We start from the raw sequence: 21,548 nt of genomic DNA, 5'->3' as shown, positions 1-21,548 counted from the left end.
CAGACGATTTTTCTGTTCATCTGCGTTTCTTTATACATCTTCGTTTTCCGTCATATTCAGATGAATTTTCTGCTCCATCTGTATTTCTTCTCTAACATCATCATTTCATATTCCAGACGTTTTCTGTTCATCTGCCGTTTGCCCTCAGGCCGGGATGGCTTGTCACTGCTTGGGCTGTCGTCTCTTAGATGACTGTAAGGCAGGTTCTATATATAGGTAGAATATTGATAGTGCAAGGAAGAGTATAAAAGAGAGGAAGATTCTTGTAGCGTGGCTGTGATAGATATTTACACTTATCGTATCTATAAGTCAATACACATCTATTACGTCTTATATGACTTCAAACACCGCTTCGTTACAACTCTTATTAATTACGAACATGACATGGACACATTAATAACACCTTCTATTGAGTTACTAGACATCATATTACGTTACTAGACACTGATTTCGGACACGAACATGAATGAATACACTTCCCACGTAAGTAACTCATCCCATGGAAAGTTTTGACAAAACCTCACGACCCAGGGGAGGCCTCTAGCAGGTGGTCCTGGGTTGTCTCTATGGGAGACTGCGACACCGAGTCGAGGGGCACCTGCTCCTGACTGGAGGCGACCGAGGCGGCTTGCCTCCGGCCCCCTGACTTCTTGAGCAGGACTGGGGACGGTAGCGTCCCTTCTGGTTATTATAAGACACAATTTCTGTTTCTCTCTGTCTTCGGCAGAGGGAGGACTAGTATCCTATATATTGGGAGACGAGCCGTCAGGCTGAGCTGATCGGGGTGGGGCGGCGGCGGTCTCCCTTAAGACGGCCCTCAATGTAGGTCAGGTCTGGACTTTTTCAGAGACTATAAGTTGTATATTCTGGAGAAATCTTCAGATGGGGGGCCGCAGACATGAGAGGCCCTGGTTGATTTTAGGCCCCTTGACTTGGGGCCAAGTAGGGTTGGCATTTGACCTGCTAATGTGAGGTCAGGTCTGGACTTCTTCTGGGATGTAGGTTATTGTGCAGGCTGGGAGAGAGGGCAGGTGCCTCTCTACAAGTTTGCTGGGCCGTAGACATGGGAAGGGGAGCTAGTTGATTTATAACCCTTGGGCAGCTGCGAGCTACCTTACACTTGACCCCTACTGGGTCAACAAGTCTGACTGTTTTCGAGATGTAAGCTGTGGTCTGACAACCCATCACTACACCTCCTGCCACATTCAAAGCCATGCTCAGGAGAACCGATGACACATTTAAAGTAGACAGTAACATCATGTGCAGTATCTAATATAGTCCCTGAGGCGATAATGCATCCTTACATTTACAAATTATGACACTAGAGATGTATGTTTTTCTACTGGTATAGTTTGATCTGACAAAGCTTACTATGCCTCCCGCCAAGATTAAAAGCTTCTATGACAGGAGAAAAAAAAATACTTTTACACAATAAGTGAACATAGAGAGATCTAAAGATCCGGTCAAGTATTCATATAGTGTCCGAGGCAAACTTGCAAATCACATTCTACAAACAAACACAGGTGGGTTACATTGCCTAACCAGGCCGTGTCAAAATAATAATTGTCCCGCCTCAGTAGTATGTCTACAACATTGCATTTGGTACAAAAACATTGGATCAAAATGAACTCATAGCAAGTGATCAATCTTAAAAAACATTCTTGTAGTACATGTTAACAAAAAAATCAGAGAATGAAATACTTCAAAGTACATAAAAAAAAATGCTCCTACTTCACATGTTAGGGTGTTATATCTTTTATTGCTATCGCTAAACATCAACAACATCAGCAATATTTGTTGGGTCCAGCATGGCTCAAGTCCTCCGTCCAGCTGGTATCTGAAATAAGGTATGCGGAGCACAACAGGGTGTCTGTTGGTCCTTCTGATTATCCACCTTTTATAATGGATTTTCTTCTGATGTCAGCACAGCGTCTTCTGTCTTACATAGCACGCTTTTCTTCAATACCGACTTGTAGGTCGTCACCACTTCTGACTTCTTCTCACTTTCTCCTGGTTTCTATAATATTCCAGAGGTTTTTGGTTTGGTTTTTTGTGGTTTTTTTGTGTTTTGTTTTGTTTTTTTTTTTTTTGCGATTTTCTGTTCATCTGCGTTTCTTTATACATCTTCGTTTTCCGTCATATTCCAGATGAATTTTTCTTGCTCCATCTGTATTTCTTCCTGCAACATCATCATTTTCAACATATTCCAGACGATTTTCTGTTCATTTGCCGTCGGCCTCCTGGCCGATGAAAGCCGGTCCACTGCTTGGGCTGTCGTCCTTAGGTTGACTGTAAGGCAGGTTCCAGGACCAGGCTCGCCCTCTGTACGTGAGTGCGAGACCAAAGACCGTCCTGTCTTACACCTTCCACAGTGGTGAATCCTCCCTGGCTGGGCTCACCAGGGTTCGTTGTGTGGCGCTGCATTCCATACTCCTTAATTTCTAGAGTAGAAAAATATAAAAATCTTCTTAATCCTAGACCAGGTAGGACTTGAAAGAAGTGGGGGTGTGTGGCGGGTGTGGTGCTGATTCATCACGCTTTTCTTCTCTGCTTATATGTGCTGTGGTTGGATTCCGGCAGCCATGGGTGGTACTGTTTGTGACATTTGACAGAAACAATCCGAAGGGATCATGGATTAGTTGAAGTGTAACCGTAAAGAAAAACAAATATTTACTTTGTTTTGCTTGTCAATGTTTGGCAACTATAGTTTCCGTAACGACAATATTCTCATTAGCTGGGTTAGGGAGTGAAGCTCTGCTCACTACATTGAATATTATTTATCACTACGCGTCAAAGAGTACATTACAAATCATACTAGCATAAAAACACACTGAGTGAAGCTCGTAATTATCGCAATATTAAGTGTACTAACCACCATTTCGAAGTACTAACAGGAGGAAAACATTGTGGTGGTCACTGGAGGGGGCGGGGAGCGTGGGAGTCTTATTCAGGTGTGTGGGTGGGGGTGAGGGGGGGGGCGGGCGAGGCGGGATGGGGGGGTGGGGGGAAGGGATGGAGGGTGAGGTGAGGATTAGGACAAGGAGGAGGATGTAGGATGTAAGACATGTTAGGTTATAACAGTTAGTATAGACACAGCTTTATCACTAAAACACAATTACATTTAACACTGACCAACAATTAAAATGCACTTGGGATGCTGAGAACTTCACAGAACGTTGGGGGACACTGAGAATTATATTAAGCACTGAGCATATTTCTAGTAAAAATTACATACTACCAACGGAAGACGATTGCTTGAGCTGTAAGGTGACACACTAGGACACTTTTCACGCTTATTATACAGGAAATACTTATTACAATTTAGACAATACTTAAACAACGAGCCAGGTGTTATGGCTAACTGAGGGAAGGGCGTGAGTTTAGGTTAAGTATACTGTTACCACAAGGGAAGAGGCGTGAGTTTTACGTTAAGTGCGCTGCCACCATTGTAATGACTAAGCGAGGAGGGCGTGGATTAACGTATAGTTCGCTGTCACCTATAACATGACGAGGAAGGCGTGGGGTAACGTATAGTTCGCTGCCACCATTGTAATGTTACGAATACACACAAGAAGAAGATTACATATTGGTAGAATATTGATAGTATAAGAGTATAAAAGAGAGGAAGACTTTGGCAGCATGGCCGTGATAGATATTTACACTTATCGTATCTTATAAGTCAATACACATCTATTACGTCTTAAGGGCGACTTCTCAAACACCGCTTCGTTACAACTCTTTATTAATTACGAACATGACATGGACACATTAATAACACCTTCTATTGAAGTTACTAGGACATTATGTTTACGTTACTAGGACATCATATTACGTTACTAGACACTGATTCTCGGACACGAACATGAAATGAATACACTTCCCACGTAAGTAACTCATCCCATGGAAAGCTCTGACAAAAACTCACGTGACCTAGGGGAGGCCTAGCAGGTAGTCCTGGGTTGTCTCTATGGGAGACTGCTTAGCTGGGCACCGGTGTGTCGAGGGCAACTCGCTCCTGACCGGAGGCGACCGGAGGCGGCTTGCCTCCGGCCCCTGACGTCTCTCGAGCAGGGCTGGGGAAGTGGTAGCTGGCCCTTCTTGGTTACAAGACACACTCTCTCTCTGTCTCTCTCTCTGTCTCTCGGCAAAGGGAGGACTAGGACGTCCTATATATTGGGAGACGAGCCGTCAGGTTGAGCTGATCGGGGGGGAGGGGGCGGCGAAGGGTCTCCTTACATTTGCCCTCGCTAATGTAGGGTCAGGTCTGGACTTTTTCAGAGACTATAAGTTGTATATTCTGGAGAAATCTGCAGATGGGGCCGTGTGACATGAGAGGCCCTGGTTGATTTGTGGCCCCTTGACTTGGGTTGCGAGGGTTATATTTGACCTGGCTAATGTGAGGTCAGGTCTGGACTTCTTCTGGGATGTAGGTTATTGTGTATATTGGGAGAGAGTGGGCAGGTGCCTTCTTACATGTTTGTTGGGGCCGTGTGACATGGGAAGGGGAGCTAGTTGATTTATAACCCTTGGGCAGCTGCGAGGCTTACCCTTACACTTGACCCCCCTAATGTCGGGTCAAGTCTGGACTGTTTCTGAGATGTAAGCTGTGGTCTGACAACCCATCACTACTAAAACGCCTACAAGTAATGTGGTCACATAGGGAGTTCCGTCGGCGAGAGAGTGGGGACACGTCTGCTTGCCGTGGGTGAAAAACAAAGAGTGACTATTCTCGTGCCTTTGAGCATGCCTGCCGCCCGCAGAACTAGTTACTTTTAAATTCTTAGAATATCCCCTTTCTGTCCTTTATTTTTTGGTGGGAAAGACTAATATTATTTTAATATTTATTTTCGTTTTTTAATTCCTGACACGAACGTCTTTTACGGCTTTCCAGTAATTATGTTAATAATTCGTGAATGCATGGCGCCATTCTCTTTTGTAATTTAATTATTTCCTAAGGACACACGTACAAATTTTGAAATTGAAAACTATCCAAGATAACTTTTGTTAATATTATAGCTGGCTTTTAACTTCGTCAATAGTGTATGAATTAATTTGAAAAAGTACATTTAATTTTCTTTGGCCTTTGGCTGCTTTGGTGCGCAGTGTGAATGCTTTGTTTTAGGTCTCCATGCCTACCTATGTTCCCTGTTCGTCAGATCAGTAATTTTAGTTAAAAATTTTCAGAATATCACAATCGACCCCCTTAAAAAAGACAGCACTGTCCTTATGTGTTGAAAGGAAAATACTATGCATACAACCTTCCTAGAGGAGACATTGCTTTATTAACCGCAGCTCTGGTTCATGATAGCTTTTCCAACAGATGACATATATATATATATATATATATATATATATATATATATATATATATATATATATATATATATATATAGATATAGAGAGAGAGAGAGAGAGAGAGAGAGAGAGAGAGAGAGAGAGAGAGAGAGAGAGAGAGAGAGAGAGAGAGAGATTTAAAAAGGACCTCAACAGATAATCTGTAATACCCCTGTCCTTATATTTCAGTCGTTAAACGTAAATGAACAAGTACATAAAAACAATCGTGGATTACATAAAACGGTCAAACAGTAGGCTGGGTAATCGGAGACAGGGGCGTATCACTCTCTCACACACACACACACACACACACACATATACGCCAGTCACTCCGAGGTCAATGAAAATTCGTGAAAAACTGATTACCGAGAGACAGTTATGTGCAATGATAGTTGTATCTGCTATTCTCCTCACTCGGGAGGTGGGAAGAGTTTACTGAAAATATATTGATGCAAATTCCTACAATAATATAATTCCAAGGAAATACGAAAGAAGAAGCAAAATAAAAACATCAATTTTGTATATACAAATCCAATGAAATAATACAACAGCAAGAAAAAAGACAAGAACACTTTAATATACACAAAATACAACAATACAACAGAGAGGAAAATAAATGGTATCAATATATAATTCAATATAACAAAAACAACACATTCAGCAAAGAGAGACAGATGCTGTATCACATCAAGACTCACTTAAATCAACATAATACCTAGCTATTCAGATCCAGTTACCTTTGTTTTATAGTCGAACATAAACACGTAAAGTCACCCACCCACCTACACACACTTTCCATCAAAACGACCCACATCATCACTCAGACAGACACACAAACAAAAGAAGTTAAATTATAGCCATTAATTCGAAACTCGGTCAAACCACAACAAATCTTGACTCACGCAAATTCAGACAGAGAGTGAATTAATATTATCAAAACAGTGGCTACAGGCACAAAGAAGTTCAGAGGAGTTGGTTCATTAATTAGAGAAGGAAGGTTGGCGGGAGTTAGTGGTGATGATGGTTGCTATTGGGGGAAGTTCTTGGTTTTCTGCCTGGTTGAAATGTTGACGTGGGTGGGGAGATTAATGCTTTTTTGTGTGTGTACTTTCTTGTCCAGTGTTCTCAGTTTAGACACAGTGGTGGAGAATGATGGTAGGTGTGTGTGTGTGTGTGGTAATAAGTTTATGCATTAATTTTTACATATTAGAGTCTGAACGAGATTTATGCTACTTGTAACATTAGGAAAATGCTCATAAACTTTCAACTTTCCTTTGACAGCTTTTATGATACTAAACACTAAAGATAGATGGTTAAATTATTATTCTTTGTGTGAACACAAGAGAGTGATTGTAAGATATACAACAGTGTTCAAGAGCTGATTATTATTGACTGTGTTAAGAGGCATCAATAAATAACATAACATACGCGCAATACATCCATCAATAAGATCAGGAAAGGCGAAAATTTGTTTAACTATATAGTCTCTAACAGTCTAGAATAGCCTCCAACAGTCTTTAACACAGTGTTTATTCCACAGACACTATGTACTCTGGGGAGGCGGCTATGTTGGTAGAAACACAACACATCAGCGGCGTGTTCGACTGTTACTTCGACATCTACCACTATCCGTTCGACTCCCAGCATTGCTTCGTCAGGCTCCTCTTCGGCCGAGAATTGGGCGAGTACATAACGGTACACGAGGACAGTACACTAGTGAGGTACCTGGGGGCCGAGGCTCTACCCTCACACCTGGTGGATAACTTCACTGTGAGGAGCATTCAGGAGGCTCAGGGCACAACACTACAGGTGAGTGTTGGTGTGACGCAGTGGGGTCCTTCTGGGCCGACCCTTCCCCCTGTTTTCTTTTGTTCTATGTATTTTCACTGAAAATACATTGTGTTTTACATCTTCATTATGTTTCAGTGTCTTAAATAAATACAATTCTTACACATTCCTCTGTAACTTGATACCAACATTTGGGTAAATACGGAAGTTCTATTCGCTATATTTCATTTTGTATCTGATTTTCAGCTAAGCACAATAGTTTCACTCACTATTTCTATTAATTTATTTTTAAAAATAACCTATTCATGATCGTCTCACTCTCTGTTTTGTAATGGATTCCATATCACAAATTGAAATCATATTAATGTAGTACAGTGTTCATGTCAAAATGAACTATTTTATTGGTGTAAAAATAATTATTGTATTGTTATAATATTTATAACTTTTGTAAGCCCCAGAAGGGGATGGCAGAGGTGAAGGGCGGGAGTTATATACACTGTACTATCCTGTCCTTTTGATGTAATAGTTTTTTATTGTCAATAAAATGTTTCAATTTCAATTTCAATTTCAATTTCAATTTAGTGTCGATATTGACTCGTTCAGAAAGAGACGCGGACTTTTTGAGGGGACTGTATGTATAATATGGACGCGAAGTAGTACCTTAAGCTGTGTATTCTTATATTACTCTATTAATTATGTATAGTAAAGTATTACAGAACAGGTATTAATCCTATGTAATAATTCCCTTTATTATGCACCATGTTATGTATGTGAATTATCATATTTACATATTATGTATGCAGCTTGTGAATGCTGGCACCTGTACATGCCAGCGCGGAGTGATACAGAGAGTTGAGATCGCTAGTCCTTATGGTGTGGAAGCCCACGTCTATTTGTTTCCTCTGTATATCTCCCGTACGAGAATAAGAACCTATTTTCAAGATAACAAGTGTTTGTGTATACCCTCAGTAGTGTAGAACATTTTGGGGGTATCAAAGACAAACATAGATGGCGCAGTGAGATTTCTCAGTGAGATTCAGAGTGAACTTAGCTTTCCCGCCGGACTGTGTTAATGGCGTCTCATCTTCAGCTTCGCCAAGGATTTACAGCCAGACTACAAGCCTCAGGACTTACAGTGTTGTGAAGTGCTATGCTGTGTACAGTGCTGTGCTGTGAAGTGAAGTGTTCTGTGAAGTGCTGTGTTGTGTATTTTAATCAGAATTGTCTTTGCAAACTGCAGTCAGATGACTGAGGGAGCGGCCCAGCAGTAGGTCCCCTCCCGCCTACGGTCATTGGGTAACTGATACGATACGAAGTCTTTAGTTAAGAGGTGAAAGAAGATTATTAGGGATTGAAGGAAAAGTGGTGAAACTGAAATACAGTAGGAGTAGAAAGAATCTGGGCTCAACCAGGTCGCTTCATCTTTCTTATTGGTGTTTTGTCTTTGTTCTGCTCCCTTGGGTCGTCAGACCTTTGTATTAATATTGGTTTATTTATATAATGCTGCTTATTATTATTATTTTTATTATTGTTGGAGTTAGTGAGCCCGCCCAGGTCCTTGTGTAACTGGGAGGGTAGTCACATTTTTTTTTTTTTTTTGAGGTGTTAGTTATATGTTAGTTATGTTAGTCTAAAAGTACACTGTATGGAGAGGCCTGCCAGGTTCTTAGTGGAGCTGGTTGGTCACTCTCATCTTTTATTCTCTCTATTAATGTTTTATATGTATATTGGGACAGGAGATGGTTCAATTACTTTCTTCCTGGCTGATTTAAACCAAATGTGTTCTTGGAATTCTTCGTTGTCTATATTATCTATCCAGTTTTGATATGTTTCTGTGTTAAGTTCAGTCACTTTTTTCCAAATATTTACAGCTTTGTTGTGTATATCTACATTGGTTGCTAAGAGGTTTGCTCTCTTGTGTAGCTGTTCATTATTGATGTGGTCTGTATATTTTATGTTATATATAAATCTGAGGGCTATATTTTGTACTGTTTGTAACCTTTTAATGCACGTTTTACTAAGGGTGTTCAATGGGATGGGTGGGTAGTCCATAATTGATTTGACAAGGGCAATATAAATCTTTCTTTTGTTATTAATGCTAAGGTTCTTAAAGCGTTTTATTTTTGATAATCTTATTCTTGCCTGTCGTTCTTTATTTTTTAAGTATGTTATATATCCTCTTTTTGTTAGTTTTAATCCAAGCATCCTGCCTTCAGTGTCGTATGGGTATAGTTCCTGGTCCACTATTACTGGACTTGTTTTAATCTTGGCTATTGGTATTATCTTGAATTTGTTCTTATTTGTCCTGATTTTCCATTTTTTCTCAAAATCATTTATGTTTTTTATCGCTCTTACCGTGTAGAGTGCCATAATTGAGTTGATTTTCCTGGGTATGATACTATTTGAGTAATATCATCAGCAAACATTACATATTCGCTAAAGGGGGTAGGTTGAGGTGTGTCTGAAGTATATATTGTATATAGTGTTGGAGAAAGGCATCTTCCTTGAGGTACTCCACTCTCAAGATTAAACATAGTTCCCATAAAGTTTCCAATTTGAATTTGTGCTCTCCTATCATCTAAATAGTTACACAATATTCTTAGCAAGTATTCGTTAAGTCCCAGTTTTAATATTTTATATTTCAAGCCTAAATGCCAAACTTTATCAAAAGCCTTAGAAACATCCCTTAAAATTATATTGATCTGGTTACCTTTGCTTTTTTCTATTGCAAGTATTTCCGTTATTGTAGCTATTGCAGTTAGGGTATTTCTATTGGGCATAAATCCATGTTGTCTGTTGTTAGTTTTCCCATGTTGTGTTAAAAAGGCTATAAGTCTTGAATTTAATATTTTTTCCAATAGTTTCCTGGTAATTTCTAATAAAGATATTGGCCTGTAGTTTAATATTTCCTTATTGTCCTTACCCTCCTTAGGAATAAATATCATTTTAGCATATTTTAGTTTGTCTGGAAAGTAACCAGTTATTACATGCGTTATAAATGTTTAATAGTGTATTTAAAATGTTTTCAGGTAGATTCATGATCATATTTCGTAATACCTGTGGAGCCCAGGGCTTTTTTCCTTAAATTTCTTGACAGTGCATCATTTCTCCCATGGTTATTATTTGATTATTAGGTAATAAGTTATAGTCTATATATTGCCTCTTTGGGGTGATTCTATGTATTTGTCTTCCCATTTCTTCTTCTATCCTTTCTTCGTGTTCACTATCAAAATCTTCATTTTCCTCATCTGATATTTTAAAACTTTTACCCATTCCCTTTTGAATGCTGACTCTTGTTCATTTTCCTCGTGCAATTTTGTTCCATTTTTGGTCTTTAATGTATGGTGTTTTTTGCTTGTTGTGCCCCATCATCTTGTTTATGGAAGTCCAAAATGTTTTTGAATCTTTAGTCATGTCAGCCGCCATTATAATATCATTCCATTTTTTATTGTTTGCTTCCTTACATGCGTCTCTTAATTTTATCTGTATTGCTATCTGTGTCGTATAAAGCCATCTGTTACTGCCGTGTCTTTCCATATACCTGTTTATTTCATTGTAATAGGTCTGGATTAATTTAACTTCTTCTGGTAGTCTGTTGTTGGGTAATGTTCTAAAGTGTGAAGTAGGAGTGTGTTTGGTTATAGATGTTTTTATTGCTGAGTGCAGTCTGTCCATTTCTGAGTCTATATCTTCTGTTGTTTTCCCTTGTAGGTTAATCGAGTGGTGATTACTGAAGTCGTCTTTGAAGCTGTCCCAGTCTGTTTTACTCATTTTCAGTCTCTTTTTTATTGGTATCTGTATGGGGCTTGTTGACAGTGTTAGTATAATTGGCAGATGGTCACTGCCTGTAAGAGGTCCCTGTATTATATGGTAATTGAAAAAGGCTTTGTTGTTGGTAAAAATTTTGTCTGGTGTCGATTGTGTATTGTGATTTCTCCAGGTTGGAAAGTTAGGACCCAGATGATTGATTTTCCCTAAATTTATTAATTGATTAAGGGCGTTTCCCACGACGTTATTATTTGTATTGTCAAAAATCCTATGTCTGGCGTTAAAGTCTCCTAAGATGTACATCGGATGACTATTGTTAGCCAATTTTAATAGGTCTTCTATAGGTAAGTAGGGTCGTCTCGGTGGGAGATAAGTAGTAGCAATAATTACGTCTCCTTGAGTTGTATTTATTTTTATTGCTAGAAATTCATCCTGGAAGTCATCAATTAGTTTAAATTTTAAGTTTCTTTTAACCGCTATCGCTACTCCGTCATTTTTCTCGCCCGATTTATTTCTTTGGTTTACATAATAGTTAAAGAGTTTTATGTTGTTGTTTTCTGTCTCACCGTGACTGTTTATTAGTATAATGTCAGGGTCAATTTCTTGATATATATTACTTAGGTTAATTCTCTCGGTCTTCCAGTTTCTTACGTTGTGTTGTATTATTCTTAAAGTTCTTACTGTTTGTCTATTGTCCATTATTTCTTATACTTGGATTGTGACTGTTGAAGTGGAGACCTATCATCCTGTTTCCCGCTTCTGACTCTTCTAAACTCTGACGGGTCTACTATTTTAAAGTCTTTGGTCGTAATCTTTAGTTTGTCCGTAGTAATTAGTGACCAGACATAATCTTCACTTAGGGATTTTTCTTGATATGTCCACTTGTATATCCCTCCTTCACAGTTTTTTACTATTGTCCCTCCTGTTGGTCTCGATGTTGGGATTCCATGTTTTGTTGTAGTGATAACTTTTAATCCAATTTCTTCAGCAGATTCAGGTTGTATATTGTGATCAGTTTCCATCTTATCTTCTCTCCTCCTACTCCTTTGTCTTATAGTCTGTCCTTTTGTTATTTCTATCTTCTCTTTGTCACTTCTAGTCATTTGTCTGGGATCTCTATCAGTCGCTTGTGTTCCTTGTGTATCAGCTGTTGCTCCTTGCTCAAACCTTTGTTCGTCTAGATGTAGTCTTTCTCTCAGTTCGCTTGCATATGTTGCCTGAAATAGTTTTTCGGATTGTGGATTCTCTGGAAATATCATCTCTGGTAGGCTATTCAATTTAAACATTTTCCTTAATTCCTCATTGTATGATCCGGGTGCAATGATATTGTGCAAATGTGCATGGATCATACTAATCATTACCTTATCATGTATTGGCTCACTCAGGTTTAATATGGTGGATTCTGGTCTATGAGCCTCTTGGACCGCTCTCTTTGCTATTTCGACGTATGTCGTATCCTTCTTGTCTTGTTCCTTTTTCCTTGTTTCTTGTTCCTTGTACTTTATCATGTGTTTTTTATTGGGCATGCCATTGCTAACGTCCTATGTCCTATGTATGCATTCCCGTTTCTCTTACAGTTGAGACAGCCAACATGTGTATTCTTACATTCAGTGTAGGTATGGTCGTCGCCTGCACAATCTGAGCAGTACTTTTTTTCTTTTTCCGGACAGTCTCTCGTTGTGTGTTCTTCATATTTGTAGCAGGAGAAGCAAGTTTGCAGACTGATGAATGTCTCCTTCTTTATTTGATGTGGTGTGACTGACATGTTGAATATTAGAAAGCCCTGTTGTAAAACTTTCTCAGCCATTGACACTTCTTCAAAAGTAATCTTAAAAACATGAGTATAGTCTTTCATCTTAATGACTTCTTCAATCTTCATCCACCTGTTTTGTCGTTCCTGTTCATCTTTCAGGTCTTCCGATGTCTTCCTCCCGATCTCTTGGTCGACTTGACGAACGAAAACTGATCTTTTTGCTTTTTGTTCTGGTGGCATGACAACAATAAGGCCTTCATTGTAAAATATGTCTCTTGCTTCTTTTGAAAGGATTTTATCTGAATCAAAGTCATCTTTATAGATTACTTTAAAACCTTCATTGGTGCTGAATATTCTAGTTAGTGGGACTTGCAGTTTGTTGTAAGTGATTTCTGCCACTTTTCCCCTTCCAATAGAGTGTCCCTTATCTCTATGTTTTATTCTAATGCTTGTTGTCATCTTCTTGATTACATCTAATCCTACCTATAACACAGGGCTCCTGCCTGGGAGCAGTGACCCCGCCCCCCCCTCTTGGACGGGCGTTGGGCTCGTAGGGTTGTGCACCCAGGTTACCTGTGACTATAGTTATGTCTAAGAAAGTTGCCACCTACCGGTGACCCCCGGACAAGGGGTGCCCTGCACTATCACAGGTTCCCTTGCCGGATCGACCGTGTCGCTAAGTCCCGCCTCCCGTTCAAAGAACGGAGTGCATGAGGGGGATGAAAAAAGGAAAGAAGAGGACTTAGAGAGTAGAAACAGCCTACCTACCACGCCACGTTCGGTTAGCCAATCAGAGCACCGCAGTAAACGTGCATGTATCACGCCACCGTGGGGCACCACTGATTGGCCAATCCAGGACGTAGACGCACGGGTAGTAGTCAAAATTTGGGGAGCCCAAATATTTGTTTTCCAGAAGTTGGAATTTTCCGTACAATCTGTGATGGTAATTACACCGTCACTATGTTGAGTAAGTACAATCACTAGGATTGAGTGTCCTATCACAACAAAGTTGCAGACTGCTCAAACATGCAGCAAAAGAGGCAGGTCTTCGCAGCTCCGGGTCCAGCAGTCTGGGTAACTGAGCAGCGCGCATTAAGACAACTTCGGTTCGGTTGGGACTTGCGCCCAGCTGCCTCTACGTCTGGCAGCACGCCAAGCCTCCCGGCAACGAACCATACACACACACACGCACTCACATGCCCACTTTATATTAAATTCTTGCGTATTACTTTAGACTTCTGTAATTCTGTGCATAGATTACGAGGGGTTGAACCCGGTCTTTTGCACAGATAGAGTACAGAAGCTGTCGGCATGTCTCACAGGGATCAAAATGATACCCTGGACGATGGGGTTATGAGTTTAAGTTTGGGAGATCTCTCCCCACCCACACTCAGGCCCCACGCTCCCCACAGTGATAACGCCCAATCACCCACAGAATCTCCTCGTTCGTCGCGAGCAAGCTCTCCTGCGGTGCCTGCGTCCAAAGATCTCCTTCAACTTGTTATGTGGATGGAAACTTCTCGACGCCAGGACTATGTTGCAAGGAGAGAGTCTGAAAGACGACGCCACGAAGATGAACAAAGATGCAGAGAACTAGAAGATATACGTAGAAGTAAGGATGACCTGAGAAGAAGAGAGGATCAAGCCAGATTTGAAGCTTTGATTTCACTGTTATCCTCCCCACAACGATCTACTCGGCAAGATTCTTCTGCTACTACTAATGCTGATACGACTAGAGGTACTGGTACCTCATTTCCCAGAGTCGGTTCAACAATTCCTCAAAAGGCTGCAGCACAAACGCCCCCCTCTCTGAAGTCTGATGCTTCTTATCAGATATTTCAGGAATGGCGTCGACGTTGGCAAGACTACGCAACAATGGTTGACCTGTCAAGTTTACCACAGCCTAAACAGATGATACAGCTTCGTATGTGCTTGTCCTTAGAGACACAACGTACTCTCGAGCACACACTTCAAGTGCCTCCTACGACAACTCTGACTGTAGAGGCCGTGCTTCACAAGTTACAGGAACATGTTAAGGGACAGCGCAACGAAACACTTAGAAGAAGAGAACTCCTCCAATGTAAGCAGCTTGATGGAGAATCTTTTGATGCATTTTTTGTAAGACTCAAGAGATGTTCAGAGGAAGTTGATGTTTGTCCTGGAAATTTTCAAGTCTGTGAAGAGACACAACTCAAGACAATCATTTTAACGGGTATTCGAGAAGAAGAGCGAGTTCAGCATCTCATTTCACTTGACCCCACTTCCTCTCTTCAAGATGTTGTTACAAAATGTCGAGCGAACGAGGCCGCCAGGTGTGCGACTTCAGCTTTATGCTCCCAACCTGACCAGGTGAGGGCGGTGTCTTCCTACAGAAAGGGTAAGAAGCAGCAAGGTAACCCCACCCCTCACCCTTCAGCTACACCTTCAGCAGCAGCTTTGTGTAACAGCTGTGCGAGACAGCATAATGCCTCCCAGTGCCCAGCTGCTCAAAGCGTGTGCAGAAGTTGCGACCGCCAGGGTCACTGGGCTTACACAGTCAAGTGCCCTGCTAGCAAAGTTCAGTGCAGACTTTGTGGTCGTGTGGGCCATTATGACAAATGTTGTCGTAAGAAGACACAGAAAGGACACCACCTAGGATCCAAGAAGTCATCCTCAGGTAGTGCTGGCACGCCCCCTCCTTCTGGCAAGCATCAAGACGCTGGGTCCAGTCGTTCCTGCCGTCGTGTACATTGTTCCACAGACACGACGCCCCAGCACATCAGTGTCGTCATTTCTTACGGTAACTTGTCATCCAGTCTTCAGATGTTTCCTGATACCGGTGCTGACGTCTCAGTAATTGGTCCACAACACTTAGCAAGTTTGGGAATACCCTCCCGAGCAACCTACAGCCCCCTCCTCAGACAACGAAATTGACAGCTGATGGTTCCAAGATGGCTCCAGCTTTGGGATCTTTCTGGGCTACTCTTACCTTTGGTAAGCAGTTTTGCTCAGCCGAGATTGATGTTCATGATGGAATCCCGACTCCGCTTTTATCATATGGCCATTGTCAAGAGATGGCCATTATTTCCAAGGAATTCCCCAAACCTATTTTAAAGGTCACCCATGTCAACAGGTTGAAGGAACTCCCTATCTCTACTAACACGTCCCCTTCTGATGCAAGAGCTTACCTTCTCAAGGAGTTTGCTGACGTGTTGGTTACGAAGAAATCTTTGGGATCCACACCACTCAAGCCGATGGTGGGTCCACCTATGAAGATTCATCTTAAGGATGGTGCCACACCTTTTGCCATCCACACCCCTCGTTTGAATTCTCACGCCTACAAGGAGCTAGTTAGACAAGAGCTTGACTCCATGGTTGCTCAGGGAATCATCAAGCTGGCCGGAGACGAACCTTCACCTTGGTGCCACCCTCTCGTCCCCTTCGCCAAACCTCGTGGTGGAGTACGGATCACCACCGATCTATCAAAACTTAACCAGAAAGTTTCCAGTCCAGCCCACCCTTCACCCACACCCTTCGCAGCTGTTCGAAATGTGGACTCGAAGGCGAAACTTTTTACAACGATGGACGCCTTATGTGGTTATTGGCAGATCGAGTTGGCCGAAGAAGACCAGCATTTGACTACATTAGTCACACCATATGGAAGATATCAGTATTGCAGAGGCTCCATGGGATTTGCCGTTACGGGCGATGCATTCTGTCAACGTAGTGACGCGGCTCTTCAAGGAGCCACGAAGACTACTGTGCCCACCTCTCCCGAATATATGAAGTACTCACCAGATGTCGAAAGTATGGGATTACCCTCAACGCTGACAAGTTTGTAGTCGCCGCACCATCAGTGAACTTCTGTGGGTACACTCTCTCAGCATAAGGTATCGCAGCTGACCCGGAGAAATTAAGTGGAATCAAGGATTTTCCAACCCCTGCCAACCTGACATACCTCCGTTCTTTTTTGGGTTTGGTCAATCAGCTGGCTGAATTCTCACCTGACATCTCCGCCGCAGCTCAGCCGTTACGCCCCCTGCTGAGCCCCAGGAGGACATTCCTGTGGACCCCAGATCATCAAGAGGCCTTCCAGCGAGTCAAGCAGGCCCTCTTAAGTCCACCTGTCCTCGCCTGTTACGACTCAGCCCTACCCACCGTCCTCCAGACTGACGCCTCCAGACTCTACGGCGTTGGTTACGCCCTTCTGCAGGACCATGGCGGTGGACAACTCCGCTTAATTCAGTGTGGATCCCGGTTCCTGACGGACGCCGAGACCCGATATGCCATGATTGAGCTGGAGATGTTGGCTGTTGTCTGGGCGATGGCGAAGTGCCGCTTCTACCTGATAGGACTTCAGCACTTCACCCTCTTCACGGATCATCGCCCTCTTATACCTATTATCAATCACTACTCTTTGGATGCAGTAGAGAATCCTCGCCTTCAACGTTTGAAAGAGAAGCTCTCGCCTTATCACTTCACGGCTGTGTGGCGTGCCGGTAAGCTGCTGTGCATCCTGGATGCCCTGTCCCGCGCCCCTGTCAGTCGCCCCACCCCAGAGGACGAGATGTTGTGTTCTACAGCTGCTGCATCCCTCAAGTCAGTACTCTCATTGAAGGCCGTCTTCACATCAGAAGAGTCTACAGCACCGGATGCAGACAAGACCCTTGAAGATCTCCGCACCGCAGCCCGGGCCGACCCTTCCTACATCCGGCTCGTCGACTGTGTGTCTCAGGGATTTCCATCTAACCGATACGACCTTCATGAATCGCTACTCCCGTACTGGAAGATACGCGAGGACCTCTATTGTGACGGAGACCTCGTCTTGTATGGTCCACGTGTAGTCATTCCTGCTCCCCTATGCCGCCATACCATGACTAGCCTTCACGACAGCCATCGAGGAGTGGAGGCCACCAAGCGACGGGCGAAGCAGACTGTATTTTGGCCCGGAATCGACGCGGACATTGCAAGTACCGTCTGTGCCTGTGAGCCGTGCCAGATTCTGCAACCCAGCCAGCAACAGGAACCTTTAATGTGCGACGATAACCCTTCAAGACCCTTCGAGTCTGTGTCGGCCGACTTCTTTGCAGTCGCAGGGAAGTCCTTCCTCGTCATTGCCGACCGATTGTCTGGATGGCCTGTTGTCGTCCCCTGTGGTAGTGATACAACGGCTACTACTACCATCCGGAATTTCAGGCATTACTTCAGAAAAGTTGGTGTTCCCCTCCGCCTCAAGACTGATGGAGGACACCAGTTCACCAGCCACGAGTTCCGGGACTTCATGGACCGTTGGGGAGTCCGTCATGTCGTGACCTCGCCCCACTACCCCCAGGCGAATGGACACGTTGAAGCCGCAGTCAAGACTGTTAAACACCTGATCCTTAAGGTGTCACCCTCAGGAAATACCGACTGCAAGGATTTCGATCGAGGTTTGTTAGAGTTACGCAACACCCCGAACTTCACCGGACGCTCCCCAGCCCAGGTTCTATATGGACATCATCTCAGGTCTTGTGTTCCTGCCCACCCGAAGTCTTTTTCTCAAGAATGGCAAGCCAAGACTGAAGAATGTGACCGCAGTGCAGCAGAACGAGCCACAGATGTCGCTGCTCGGTACGACTGTCATGCCCGCCCCCTTCCCAGGTTGAGTATCGGCCAGCAGGTCAGGATTCAAGATATGGTATCTCACCGCTGGGACAAGGTTGGGGTTGTCATGGGTATTGGCCGGTCCAGGGACTACCAAGTGCGTCTTCCTAGTGGTAGAGTATGGTGGAGGAACCGTCGTTTCCTCCGACCTGTGGAGCTGCCAAGTGTTGACCCTTCCCCAGTAGAGTCCCCTAATGCTGATGTCTTTACAGTAAATCCATCCCCACCTTGTGTTTCTGCCGCGGTACTCCGCAGGTCCGAGCGACTCGGAAACAAAAGGTCCGTTCAAGATGAAACTATGAGCATATAGGGGGGAGGGAGGTGTATAATATGGACGCGAAGTAGTACCTTAAGCTGTGTATTCTTATATTACTCTATTAATTATGTATAGTAAAGTATTACAGAACATTTATAATCCTATGTAATATTTCCATTTATTATGCACCATGTTATGTATGTGAATTATCATATTTACATATTATTTATTCAGCTTGTGAATGCTGGCATCTGTACATGCCAGCGCGGAGTGATACAGAGAGTTGAGATCGCTAGTCCTTATGGTGTGGAAGCCCACGTCTATTTGTTTCCTCTGTATATCTCCCGTACGAGAATAAGAACCTATTTTCAAGATAACAAGTGTTTGTGTATACCCTCAGTAGTGTAGAACATTTTGGGGGTATCAAAGACAAACATAGACTGTACACCCTTCGATTACTTGATTCATAAAATTCTTAATCATTCACCTCAGGTTTACTTCACTCTAGAGCGACGACCAAAATTCCTGGTGATCAAACTCTTCATACCATCCTTCATGCTGGTGGTGGTCGGCTACGTCACCCTCTACATCCCCAGGAACCTTCTACAGGCAAGTCTCTGCTTCTTCCAGCAAGCACTTTAATGCTTCTTCAGCTCTTCAGATCCTCTTATGCTTCACCTTGTTAAGAACTTGAGAAGTGAGTGTGTGTGTTGGTGATGTTTGTTTGTGTGTGTTATGTGTGTGTTCTTGTGTATGTATGTATGTATGTATGTATGTATGTATGTATGTATGTATGTATTTGCTGTGATTGTGTGTTATTAATACTATCCGCACATGAAAGATCACGTGACAGTGTACCATTGGACTAACTTCATCACATTCTTAAATATAACATAGCACAAGACATGTCCTAATATAGGACAGTTGACCTTCCTTCTCCTCCCATCACAGGCTCGACTGGTACTGAGTCTTACCACCAAGCTGGTACTCTATACCCTCTTCTCCCAGGCCTCCTCCTCTCTCCCTGACACCGCCTACGTCAAGCTCATCGACATCTGGTTCTTCTTCTGTATATGTATGTTATTCTTCATCATCCTCTTCCACGTCTTCGTTGATTACCTCCCCGACAAGAAGGTAAACGTCGCAAGGGTGACCACTTTGCTGTCGAGGGAACAGAAGCTTCTGAAAGTTCCCAAGTTATCAGCAGACGGGGCACTCAAGTTCGTCAGGTATCTCTTCGTCCCCATCAGCATCATCGTGTTTTTGAGTGTATATTGGTCCATGTTAACACCTCTTTAATCTTGATATCTGTGCCTTTTGTACTCTCTCTCTCTCTCTCTCTCTCTCTCTCTCTCTCTCTCTCTCTCTCTCTCTCTCTCATTATCTGTGTGTGTTCTCTGTCTTTGTCTGTGTCTTCCTCTCCATATATTTGGCTGGTTGTCTATTTATTCCTTTTGATCTCTCTCTCTACGTCTACCTGCCCCTTATTTGGCCTGTTTACTTTTCTCTCTCGTTCTCTCTTTCAGTCTCTCTGTCCTTTTACGTCTGCTTTTCTCTCTCTAAAAGTCTACTTGGTCTACTGTTGGTCTATGCTTCCTCTTTCCTTGAGTCTGTCTTTCTGTCTGCCTATCTGTCTATCGATTTTTTCTGTACGTGTACCTGGTCTACTTTTGATCTGTGCTGTCACCTCCTTTCATTTTCTCTGCCTGTCGACATAATTATCTCTCCTCCTCCCCTTTACACTAGCTATCTGACAGGATTATCAGAGAGCATCTGTCAAAGAGGGAAATCCTTTTTGTGACCCGGGACCAGCAGGATTGGGATAATTTAGCAACAACCAGACTCTGGGCACGGTTGGCTTATGTCTGACATCATCTAATTCAATAAGTGGCACGGGCAATCCCCATTGGAGGTTCACAGTGCCATCAGCTCGATGAATAGGCTTTGTGTGAAATATAACAAAGTCTAGGATTGCTTTTAGTGTCCTTGTGGCATGGTGGTAGCATTCCCTGGTCACACGCAATAGGTCGAGGGTTATATGATGAAAGTCCGCGTGCTATATGGAGTAAATGATATATATATATATATATACATATATATATATATATATATATATATATATATATATATATATATATATATATATATATATATATATATATATATATATATATACATATATATATATACATAAAGTAACAAAAGACGATGATATCAGATGGCCCTATGTTTGATAATCATAAGTGCCTATTCATAAATAGATGTTGTTTAGGATCTAACTAAGCTGATTTAACCTTACCTAACCCAACCTGACTTAACCATATACATCTCATGCACGACACTTAATATTCTTGTGTAGGATCGTAACACCCCACCTACCCTGCCAGACCACGGGAATGAACTCGTGTCTCATGAACCGATAGTCCAGGGGAGGAGAGGTGTGTGTGTGTGGGTGTGTGGTTGGAATGTTATAGCACCGGGCAGCATTGTGTGGTCCCTTGAGCCATGTTTCTGCTTCCACCTGCTGTAATCACCACTTTTAACCCACCTCCCACCTGTGGTTGTCGGAGTAGGTAGCGAGCTGCAGTTTACCGCCACACTCTCACCTACAAGTACAGTACAACCATGTACAGTATACACGCAAAGACAGAGACAGACGCAGAGACACCAACACACACCAGTGCACATATACATAGAGAGGTTGAAACACACACACACACACACACACACACACACACTATACTACTACTACTACTACTACTATGCTGTCACTCGAAATAGAGTATGACGATCATCCAGCTATGAAACAGTGATATGAGTTATTAAGTAAGTCACCTACGTTGGTGAGTTCTGAGGTGACTAAAGAGGCCGATACGGGACCGGCTGTGTCGTTCACAGATGTTGCACATGTGGAGGGCTGCATCTGGTGCGGGAGGGGCGTCTGAAATGTCTTTCCGGCGTTGGCGCTTGTCGGTATGCAGTCGGGCTAACTCGAAAGTATTGACACCTTGTGTGGTGCTCCTCTAA

General features: G+C 42.7%; 1 protein-coding gene across 1 annotated transcript in view; it reads left to right on the top strand.

The window, feature by feature from the left end:
• Window positions 1-19,820, top strand: part of LOC121862646 (glycine receptor subunit alphaZ1-like) — a 41,209-nt gene extending 21,389 nt beyond the window's left edge. The window contains exons 3-5 of the mRNA XM_042360966.1: window positions 6,875-7,143; window positions 19,014-19,130; window positions 19,473-19,820. Coding sequence (XP_042216900.1) covers window positions 6,875-7,143; window positions 19,014-19,130; window positions 19,473-19,820 — 734 coding nt within the window. The remainder of the gene's footprint in view (window positions 1-6,874; window positions 7,144-19,013; window positions 19,131-19,472) is intronic.
• Window positions 19,821-21,548: the final 1,728 nt, after the last annotated feature.

This window comes from Homarus americanus, unplaced genomic scaffold, assembly GCF_018991925.1.
Source record: "Homarus americanus isolate GMGI-L3 unplaced genomic scaffold, GMGI_Hamer_2.0 scaffold31037, whole genome shotgun sequence".
Classification (NCBI taxonomy): Eukaryota; Metazoa; Arthropoda; class Malacostraca; order Decapoda; family Nephropidae; genus Homarus; species Homarus americanus.
This window is presented reverse-complemented; position numbering and strand designations above follow the sequence as displayed.